Genomic DNA, 10544 nt, shown 5'->3' with positions numbered 1-10544 from the left:
CTCCTCTTCCCTCCACATCCATCCCAGCCTCGTGCTCCTTCCCCTCCTCCTCCTCCCCAGCTCCTGCTACGGGGGCCAGGGCCGGTCGCTGGTGTAGCGCACCATCACAGGGCGCCTGCCCACAGCGACGGCTGTAGGTCAGAATCGCCTTTGACAGGCGAGGACGGTGAGGTTTAGGGACGGAAGGGACCTGCTGCGTTAGAGGCTGCGTTAGAAATGGCAGTGGGTAGGTCTGACATTCTAACCCAGGTCTTCCTCATTTCAAAGTCCCCGTTGTCAACCACAAAAAAAGAGTCTGACGGGGGACACTTGCTAAGGTTTTGAGAAGCTGATGCGTGGCGTGCAGAGGCACAGCTTTCAGACACAGGCGGGACTCTCGCAGGAGAGACACACCTGTCACTGCTGCTGTGGATTTTGGGGGCAAAGAGGAGGAAGAGAGGAGGACCCCTTCCCACCAGGGTCACCACTGCCTCCTAAGAGGCTTTGTTGAATTAGAGAAAAGGTGTCCCTTCTTCTGGAAGGTGCAGCCCCTACCAGGAAGTAGCAGTTTGTTAGCACAGACCAGTTTGGATTTCTGCCCGTTGGTCCTCTTGGCTGGGCATACTTGTGCAGCCAACAACCTGCACAACTGTTCTTAGTGGCCCTTTACCTGACAACCCAGGAACCACACCTCTCAGGAGGCCTGTTGGGCAGGGATGTCACCAGTTTCCACCAGAGCAGATAAGCCACTATCCCACAAAGGCAGAATGAAGAGGTTGACTCAGAACGAACCACCCAGGAGCCTGCCGGGCTCCTCCCTCCCTGGGGACTCGTGGTGGAAGCCAGAGTCGGTGGCATTCACATTTCTCACAATTGGGGCAGCAACTAGGGACCCGGGCATCGCTAGGGATCTGGGGGCTTTTGTCCTGGGGCATCAGCAGAGGAAGTGGGAGCTGCCTGAGCAGGTGGGGAGGTGGCTTCCCAGGCTGATCCAAGGCCCTGGGTCCTCCTGGCACCCCGGGGCTTCGCCCAGCCTCCTGGGTGCAGAGCGGGTGAAGCGGTCGTGAAGACGGTGGGTAGGAGGGCTCTGCTCCTCCGAGTGGGCACTCGACAGCCTTCAGCTCCCTGGTGACCGCCCTGGTTCTGAGTCTCAGCTCCAGAGTCCTCTGTGGCTCCCCATCGCCTTCACGGTCAGGTCCAACTTTCCCCACCACAGAACTTCCATGCACACCTGAAGGCCGTTCCTCAGTGTCCCACCACCCACGAGACCCCTCCCCCCTGGCACACACCGTCACCTCCCTTCCTCCTGGGGCCCCTCCCTGATGGCCCCCTCCCTGATGGCCCGCCTTCCTCTCTCTGTCTTCCACGAAAACTCTCTTCCCGTTGGCTCTAAGCCATGTACCACTTCATCTGCTATGCCAGCATGCAGGGACGCCTACTGTATACTGCTACTGTGTTGAACACTTTAAACACAGAGCTTCTATCTTCACCATCACAGGTGATGGAATGGGGGTCCAGAGAGGTTGAGACACTGGCCCAAGGTTGTCCAGCGAGTAGGGCCACTGGAGAGGTGGCGCGGTGGCCGACCCTTCCCCTCTGCCTGGGCCACTGATGGCAGCCGGGAGGCTCCTGGGCACGTCTGCCTCCTGGGCTCGGGTTAGAGCCAGGAAGCCTCAGTGCTCATCCACCTCATCGTTCAAAAGCTCAGCTACGTCTATAGCGTCCCCACTGTGTGCCAGGCCCAGGGTCACAGGCCTCTGGTGGCCAGCCCCAGGCTTCACACGTGGTGGCCCTCCGTGAGCTCTGCTGACCGTGCCTCTCCTTGTCTGGCCAGCGGAACTGGACCAGTACGTGTTCCAGGACTCGCAGCTGGAGGGCCTGAGCAGGGACCTTTTCAGTAAGTGGGGAGGGTCCTGTCCTGGGAGGCAGCACATTCCTGAGCCTCCCCAGTGGAGGACGGGAGGCTGCCTGGGCCTCCGCTGACCGTGAGAACCGGTCTCTGCTCTCTTCAAGTGGAACACATAGGACTGGACGGGGTGCTCGGCGAGGGCCTGGAGGTGCCGGCAGAACCAGGGCCAAGGAGCCAGAAAAGACGTGAGTAAGCCCCTTCCTGGCCCCTCCGTGGCTCCAGAACCTGCTGTGGCTCCCACGAGCTTCCCCGGTTAAGCCCCACCTGCCCCACCTGGGCTTGGGGTCCCTGCCGCCTGTCCCTCCACGCAGCTCACTGCTGACCGGGAGGAAGCAGATGGCCCGGGTCGCAAACCGCCTCCCTCCTCCCCAGTTCTGCCCCCCGGCTGTTTGATCACCACTCCCTGGACGCCCCTCAGGTCCTGGCTTCTCTTGCCCTGAGTGGTCACCTGATGTTTGAGGGAGGTCTCTGCACCTGACCTCGGCAGAACTGGGTGGAGTCCTGAATCTGCTGTGGTGTTGTGACCCGGGCCAAGTGCCTGCACCTCTCTGAGCCTCCTCAGTCTGTCCTCACCTGGTAGCCCTCGGTAGCCTCTCTTTTCTTTTTTGGGGGGTGCCAGAGTTGAACCCAGCGGTGCTCAGCTACTGAGCCACGTCCCCAGCCTTTTTAAACATTTCAGTTGGAGACAGGGTCTCTCTGAGTTGCTTGGGGCCTCGCTAAGTTGCTGAGGCTGGCTTTGAACTTGCCATCCTCCTGCCTCAGCCTCCCGAGCCGCTGGGGTGGCAGGCACAATGGTAGATTTCGAATGCAGATCTGGTCATTTCGCCCCTTGCAGACCCCCCAGGGGGTCCAGCTCTCAGCTCCCAGCTCACCAGGAGCTACCACAGGCCAGACACTGGCTTCTCTCCACCTGGGACCGAGGCCTCCCCAGCCTCAGGGCCTTTGCCCGGCCTGTCCCCTGTCTCTAGAACGTCCCTCCTCTCAAACCCAGGCCGTGTCCTCTGCAGCCCTGCCCTCTCCACCGCCTCCCTGTCTGCTCCGCTCCGCTAGATGGGATCTGGGCTCTCGCTGAGGAACAGGGACCAGTGCATTTAGAGGAAGGAGAGGGACTGGCCCCCGAGGCTGCTGTCCAGCTCCCAAGACTGGTTCTGAGCCCCATCCTGGCTGGGGACACACTTCCCTGGGCCTGATGACCTTTGTCCTCTCTGCAGCTCTCTCAGAAGAGCACCCTGCAGACCTGAAGCACAGGAAGCTCGGTGAGTGGGGCAGGGGGGCCCCGGGGATCCTGGGGTTGGGGAGCTGGGGCCCCTGCAGGTGCCTGTGCAAACCTGCATTGACAACTGAGGTTCAGAGAGGTGAAGTCACCTGCCCGAGACCACACAGCTAGCGAGAGGGGGAGTGGGATTCAAGCAAGACCATGACATCGTAGCCCACGTCCCGTGGGTGAGGGCTGCTGGGAGACTCGGCTTCTCCCGATAGCCTCTCCTCTCCGTTCCTTCCTCCGAGTCAGAGCTGGGACCACCGGCCACCGCCTGGCCCAGCTCACCATCCCCCACTAGGTGCTCTTCCGCTCCCTCCCCTGCCTCTCCACCCAGCTGCTCTGGGGCAGGTGGCGGCCAGCCCAGGAGGAGCAGAGGTCGAAGGGTCCTGTCTGATGGGGGAGGCCCTGTCCCCGCCCTCAGAAAGCCCCCCTCTGCTCGTGGAGACGGGGTCCTGCCCATGGGGACGGCAAGATGATGAGACGTGGTCTCTGTCCCTAGGGAGCCGATGGGAGGTGGGTCCTCCTCTCCCAGCCCCTGTGAAGACCCGGGTGCTCCAGTGGCCCTGCCTTCAGAGGGCTTCCAGTCTCACGAGGGGCCAATCCCTGCCCTCTGGACCCTCATTAAATGGTGATTAGCTGCTGTCCCCTCTGATGGGCGCACGGTGACCCCTGACCTTCTTTGGGCAGAGCCTGAGGCTGGGGGTCCAGCCCCACAGACTATTCACGGGTCCTGTTTGCCCCCAGATCTCAGTGGGGGCCTCTAGGGTCCAGAGCCCTGGAGGACCGGGCAACTGCCTGCCCAGCCCGACCACGGCCAGGACCGGCGAGTCCCTAGCTGCCAGGGGAGATCCCCCGGCTCCGGATGCCTCCCAGCCCGGGCAGGGCTCTCCCGGAGCCACCAGGTCTCCCCGCCTCTAACACAGCCCCCTCCCCACAGCCGAGGCCCCTGCTGTGCCCATAGTGACTGGCAGTTTCCTGGTGGGACCAGCGAGTGACCCGGCCTCCCCGCCTGGCCTGCCGGCTGCTCTGTTCCACCAGGAGCCAACGTCCAGCCAGATCCACCCGGAGAAAGCTGTGCAGATGCCCGGTATGTAGGGGACCAGGGAGGTGGGCTTCGCCCTGGGATGTGGGTGAGCAGAGGCTAGGCAGGGTGCCCTCAGTGTCACCCACCTCTGCCCAGGGTCCCACCTCAGTCCTGCCGGAAAACGTTCCCGGGCAGGAAACCCGTCTCTGGGAGGCCCGGGGGGGGGGGGGGTCTCCAGCACCCGGGGGTCACTGTCCAGTCCTATGCCCTCGACACCTCCTCCCGGAGCACCCTGTCCCTGCCAGCCCCTGCTGGGGCTGGGGACATCGCCCCTGCAAGACAGGCTCAGCGGCTGCTCTCAGGGAGACCAGAGCCCTTTGGGAGGGTCGACGAGAACCTCATGGTCACTGGACAGTCCCGAGGACAGGGGCCGGGAGAGCCCACTGCCCGCCTTTGCCTCTTGCAGAGCCTCCCCCCACGGCCTCCGCGAGCTGCCTGCACCTCCCTGCTGGGCCCATCCAGCTCATCTCCACGCTGCCCACGCTGCCCACGCTGCCCACGCTGCCCACGCTGCCCACGCTGCCCCAGGGGCTCTGGCCCATCTCGGGCGCCGGCACCGGCCTGTGCAGCATATTGATCTGCCACGGTGAGTGTGGGAGGCCTGGCCCCCGGCCACCTCCTCCCCTGACGGCCCTGCCTGGTCCTCCCCGGCTCTGGGGGTGGTGTGGTGCCTCTGGGCTCCATCCTCGCTGGTGGAGCTCCCTGCAGCAGCTGGAGTGTGCCCGGGAGTGGCCCTCTGCCCTCCCTGTGACACCTTGCCAAACAGGAAGAGGTGCACACGGGAGCGGCAGCCCTTCCCCCCTTCAGTGTGCCCACCTGGACTGTCTGGGCACATCCTCACACGGCTTTCTCCCATCTGGCTGGTTTCCCGATGGGTGAAACGGTCCTTGCTGGGCCGCCTGCTGTGGGGTTGTGGACAGGCCCCGGGAAGGCTCTTCAGGGCTCGGGGGTGTGGTGGAGGGTGCTTCTGCTCAAGTCAAGGGCAGCACTTTCTGGTCCTGTGCCACCAAGGTCCCGGGATCTAGAAGGAGCCCCAGAGCTCGGCTTAGCTTCATCCTGAAACGTCTCTTTGGAAGTCCCCCTTCTTCTCCCCAGACATGCCGGGCTCCACCGCTGGCCTCGGGGCAGGGGCGACCCAAGTGGGTTCCTGGAGAGATACCTACACCCCTGTCCACCTTCCACGTAGGTGAGACACCCCTGACCAGCCAAGCGCCACCTTCCACTGGCCCTGCCGTCCACAGCCTCCCCACGTCCCCGGACCGGCCCGGCTGCACCAGCCCCTTCGCTCCCTCTGCAGCTGACCTGCCCGGCCTGCCTGAGCCGGCCCTGACCGCCCGCACAGCCGGGACAGGCAAGGACCCCTGGGCCCGTGAGCATCCCAGAGGCTGCTGAGGCCCCCGGGATGAAGCGTCCTCAGCATGGCCCCCCGTCAGAACCTCCGCCGGGGCTGGCAGGTCAAGTTCATGGGCAAGCGAGGCCGAGGCCAGGGTCCCCAGCGGGGAGGGGCACCGTGCAGGCAGCACGGCAGTGGAGAAACCCCGTCCTGCCAAACAGCAGGGGCCAGACCCAGTGTGGCCAGATCCCCCGAAGCTGGAGATCCGGTTTTATGTGGACACTGTGAATTTCAAAACACTGGGGACATCTTTAAAGGTACAGCTGTCCAGGGCCTGAGTGGTGGCTCAGTGGTAGGGCACTTGCTTAGCACGTGCGAGGCCCTGGGTTTGATCCTCAGCACCACATAGAAATAAATAAAATAAAAGATCCATTTACAACTAAAAATAAAAAATATAAAAAAGAAGACATAGGCCTCTGGCCACCATCTTGTAACCTCAACCTGGGGACTTGGGACTGAGGACCGAGTGGCCCAGAGAGAGGGGAGTCCTTGGGAGCGCCCCAAACTCTAAGTGACGCCGGCTTTCCCATCTCCAGAGGACAGGAGTTCCCCGTGCCAGGCAGCGCCAGAGGTCTCCACTGAGCTTCCAAAATGGCCTGGTGAGTGGCGGGGCGGAGTCTCTCGTCCTGGTGGTACGCGCAGAGCCCCGCCTGGCTTCGTCCATCCATGCCATGTGTCTTTGGCCCCATGTGTGTTGGCTCGCCCACTGGGTCACTCGCTTGATGCTGCCATCGCCCACCATCCCTCCAACGCTAGCTTGGGAGCCACCTAGGGGGACCTACCCCTCGGGAAGCCCACATCCCTGACAGCCACCTGTGTGGGTGCTGACATCCCCTCTGTGAGGCTGAGACTGAGGCCCAGGGGTACGTAGTGGGCTCAAGTCACACTAAGCAGTGAGTCTGGACAGGAACGCGCTCACGCAGGCTGCCGTCCTCCCCGGGACAGTGAGGGAGCAAACATGACTGAGTGAGGGGCGGCCAGGAAAGGCATCAAAGCGTACCCCAGTACTCAGGGGCTGTGCAGGGGGGTGGCAAGTTCCAGGTCCGGGGCCACTTAGACACTGTCGCAGAATTAAACATAGAAAGGGCTGGGATGTGGCTCAGGGGTAGAGCTTCCCTGGGCTCCATCCCCAATAATGGAAAAAGGAAGGAAGGGAGGGAAGAAGAGGGAGGGAGGGAGGAAGAGGGAGGGAGGGAAGAGGGAGGGAAGAGGGAGGGAGGGAGGGAGGGAGGAAGAGGGAGGGAGGGAAGAGGGAGGGAGGGAGAGGGAGGGAGGGAAGAGGAGGAAGAGAGAGGGAGGGAGGAAGAGGGAGGGAGGAAGAGGGAGGGAGGGAAGAAGGGAGGGAGGGAAGAAGGGAGGGAGGGAGGGAAGGAGGGAAGGAGGGAGGGAGGGAGGGAGGAAGGAAGGAAGGAAGGGAAGGAGGGAGGGAAGAAGGGAGGGAGGGAGGGAGGAGGGAGGGAGGGAGGGAAGGAGGGAAGGAGGGAGGGAGGGAGGGAGGAAGGAAGGAAGGAAGGGAAGGAAGGGAGGGAAGAAGAGGGAGGGAGGGAGAGAGGGAGGGAGGGAAGAGGGAGGGAGGGAGGAAGAGGGAGGGAGGGAGGAAGAGGGAGGGAGGGAAGAGGGAGGGAGGGAGGAAGAGGGAGGGAGGGAGGAAGAGGGAGGGAGGGAGAGAGGGAGGGAGGAAGAGGGAGGGAGGGAGAGGGAGGGAGGGAAGAGGAGGAAGAGAGAGGGAGGGAGGAAGAGGGAGGGAGGGAAGGAGGGAGGGACGGAGGGAGGGAGGGAGGAGGGAGGAGGGAGGGCAATAGGAGCAGGCAGATCTGGAGCCCAGAAGCTGAGGGGATCCGTGGACGTGGGCTGCTGGACCAAGAGCGCATTGAGTGTCCACCTCTGGAGACCCTGGGGACGCGTGCGGACCGGCCCTCCGTCCCCTGACGGAAGCATCCCTGGCCTCTGCAGAGACGGTGCGGCGGTTCCAGGACGCGCTGCGGGACCAGTACCAGGCCGCGCGCGCGGGCCGCGAGGGCATCGCCGTGGAGGTGGATCTGGTGAGCGCCAGGTTGGAGAAGGGCAGCAACAAGAGCCAGGAGCGGGAGCTGGCCACCCCGGACTGGGCCGAGCGGCAGCTGGCCCGCGGGGGTCTGGCGGGGGTGTTGGCGGCGGCCGGCCACCGCCGGCGGCCGCGGGAGACTCTGGTGATCGCCGTGCTGGGCAAGGCCGGCCAGGGCAAGAGCCACTGGGCCCGGGCGGCCGGCGTGGCCTGGGCCGGCGGCCAGCTGCCGCAGTACGACTTCGTCTTCTACGCGTCCTGCCGCGGCCTGGACCGCCCCGGGGACACCTACCACCTGCGAGAGCTGCTCTGCTCCCTGGGCCCACGGCCGCTGGCCCTGGACGACGAGGTCTTCAGGCACCTCCTGCGGCGGCCCGACCGCGTGCTGCTGGCCCTCGACGCCCTGGAGGAGCTGGAGGCGCAGGACGGCGGCCCGGGCGGACCCCCGACGGCGGAGCGCGGGTGCCGGGGGCTGCTGGCCGGCCTCCTCCAGGGGCAGCTGCTGCGCGGCTGCACCCTGCTCCTCACGGCGCGGCCCCGGGGCCGCCTGGCGCAGAGCCTGAGCAAGGCGCACGCGCTCTTCGAGGTGGCCGGCTTCTCGGGCGCGCAGGCCCAGGACTACGCCAGGCGCTACTTTGAGACCTCGGGGGCCACGGGCCACCCAGAGAGAGCCCTGGCCCTCCTGCGGGACCGGCCCTTCCTCCTGGCCCACAGCCACAGCCCCGCCGTGTGCAGGGCCGTGTGCCAGCTCTCCGAGGCCCTGCTGGCGCAGGGGGACCAGGCCCAGCTGCCCCCCACGCTCACGGGGCTCTACGTTGGCCTGCTGGGCCCCGTGGCCCGCGGCAGCCCCCCGGGGGCCCTGGCGGGACTGGCCCAGCTGGCCTGGGAGATGGGCCGCACGCACCAGGGCACCCTGCGGGAGGGCCAGTTCCCGTCGGCGGAGGCGAGGACCTGGGCGGTGGCCGGAGGCCTCGTGCGGCCCGTGCCGGGGACGGCGGGGGGGCAGCTGGCCTTCTCCAGCTTCGTCCTCCAGTGCTTCCTGGGGGCCCTGTGGCTGGCCCTGAGCGGCGACATCAAGGACAAGGAGCTGCCGCAGTATTTGGCGTTGACCCCGAGGAAGAAGAGGCCCTACGACAACTGGCTGGAGGCCGCGCCGCGCTTCCTGTCGGGACTGATCTTCCAGCCGCGGGCCACCTGCCTGGGAGCCCTGGTGGCGCCCGCGGAGGCCGCCTCCGTGGACAGGAAGCGCCGGGCGCTCGCCAGGTACCTGAGGCGCCTGCAGCCCGGCTCCCTGCGCGCCCGGCGGCTGCTCGAGCTGCTGCACTGCGCGCACGAGGCCCAGGAGGCCGCGCTCTGGCAGCACGTGGCGCAGGAGCTGCCCGCGCGCCTCGGCCTCCTGGGCGCCCGGCTCGCGCCCGCCGACGCCTTCGTGCTGGGCCAGGCCCTGAGCGCGGCCGGCCGGGACTTCTCCCTGGACCTGCGCAGCACCGGCATCGACCCCTCCGGCCTGGAGAGCCTCGTGGGACTCGCCTCCGTCACCCGCTTCAGGTGGGGGGCAGGGGACGGCGGCTGGGGGCCCGCGGGCTCCTCCGGTGAGGGTGGAGCCTGAGACAGGAGGGCAGGGCTCACACCCCTGGCGGCCAGTGGGGGGCCAATGGCAGAAGGCCCCTGAGCGTCAGGGACCAGGACCGGCGAGACTCTAGGACTGACCTGGGCTCAAACTCATTTTCCTCCCTCCATCCCCTGATGGAGCCCCTGTTTTCTCACACATAGAGGCCCAGCCTCCCCTTGGCCTCGCTACCTCCATCATATCCTCTTCTGCTCCACGTACTTCCAGCCACCAGAACAGTCTTCCCAGATCTTGCATGGATCATATCCCGCCTCTGCGTACAACCCTCAGGGCATCCCGTCACCCTCAGGATGAAGCCTACATTCTTTCATTTGGCTCGTTAGCCAAACCTGAAGAATCGAGCGCTTCATCTTAATCTCCCGGGAATCGTTGCCAGATTCCCTCTAAACATACTTTACCCAAACTGTGAATCCGACACAGTTGCGCCCCAGACTCAACACTGAGCTTCCTAGTAGCCAAAGCAAAAGGAGACAACCACTGAGTCATGAGAAAGGAGGACTCATTGAGGCTGGATGGTCCTGTCTGGAGTGGGGAAGTGGAAGTCAAGTGAAGGCAGGAAAGGGTCGTCGTCGGTCCTTCCCTAGAGCTGCCCCTCCGTTCTGGTCTAGCCTGGTCACTGTGCCTGGGTCTGAGGCCCTCCCTCCACAGGGCCGCCCTGAGTGACACAATGGGGCTGTGGGAGTCCCTGCAGCAGCGTGGGGAGACCCGGCTACTCCAGGCCGCAGAGGACAAGTTCACCATCGAGCCGTTTAAGGCCAAGTCCCTGAAGGACGTGCAGGATCTGGAGAGCCTCGTGCAGACCCAGAGGTGAGGGCGTGGGTGGGCCAGGCCTGCAGGGGAGGCCCTGTGGGACCCTCTGGAGCTTGTCAGGGGGATGGCCAGTGCCTCTGCTCCTGTGAGACACCCTGTGCCCTCTCCCCGGGCAGTGGCCACCCAGCAGAGGGCCCACCATCTCACATTCTGCTTGACTCAGCGCCTGCCATCGGTGCCACATTCTTTTTTGGCTGAGGCCAAGAGGAACCCTCCTGCAGAGCGAACAGGGGGCCTTCTGCCTCTGAAACGGCAGCTTAACCCGGGGCCTGCAGCGTGGCCTTTAAAGATGGCAGAGCCGAGGTCAGAGGGCAAAGGAAGTTAGCTGACTCAGCTCTTTCTTCACCGTGCGATGTTTGAGCACCTGCTGTGTGCCGCCTGGGCCAGGCGCTGGGAAGTGCCCATGAAACGCACGGTCCTGGTGTTTGTCTTCT

The 10544-nt window shown here is 64.9% G+C and overlaps 1 protein-coding gene across 9 annotated transcripts in view; it reads left to right on the top strand.

Annotated features, from left to right (window-relative positions):
• Ciita (class II major histocompatibility complex transactivator) overlaps positions 1-10544 on the top strand; it is a 40436-nt gene that overhangs the window by 18761 nt on the left and 11131 nt on the right. For 8 of the 9 annotated variants that reach the window (XM_071605286.1, XM_071605288.1, XM_071605290.1 and 5 more), the window contains exons 4-12: positions 1814-1876; positions 1993-2073; positions 3100-3144; positions 4087-4236; positions 4640-4819; positions 5420-5584; positions 6163-6225; positions 7580-9218; positions 9949-10107. In XM_071605286.1, coding sequence (XP_071461387.1) covers positions 1814-1876; positions 1993-2073; positions 3100-3144; positions 4087-4236; positions 4640-4819; positions 5420-5584; positions 6163-6225; positions 7580-9218; positions 9949-10107 — 2545 coding nt within the window. The remainder of the gene's footprint in view (positions 1-1813; positions 1877-1992; positions 2074-3099; positions 3145-4086; positions 4237-4639; positions 4820-5419; positions 5585-6162; positions 6226-7579; positions 9219-9948; positions 10108-10544) is intronic. The other variant, XM_071605287.1, reaches the window with a different exon arrangement.

Source organism: Marmota flaviventris, chromosome 19 (assembly GCF_047511675.1).
Source record: "Marmota flaviventris isolate mMarFla1 chromosome 19, mMarFla1.hap1, whole genome shotgun sequence".
NCBI classification, from domain to species: domain Eukaryota; kingdom Metazoa; phylum Chordata; class Mammalia; order Rodentia; family Sciuridae; genus Marmota; species Marmota flaviventris.
The sequence above is the reverse complement of the archived record's forward strand: the minus strand, read 5'-3'. Positions and strand labels throughout refer to the sequence as shown.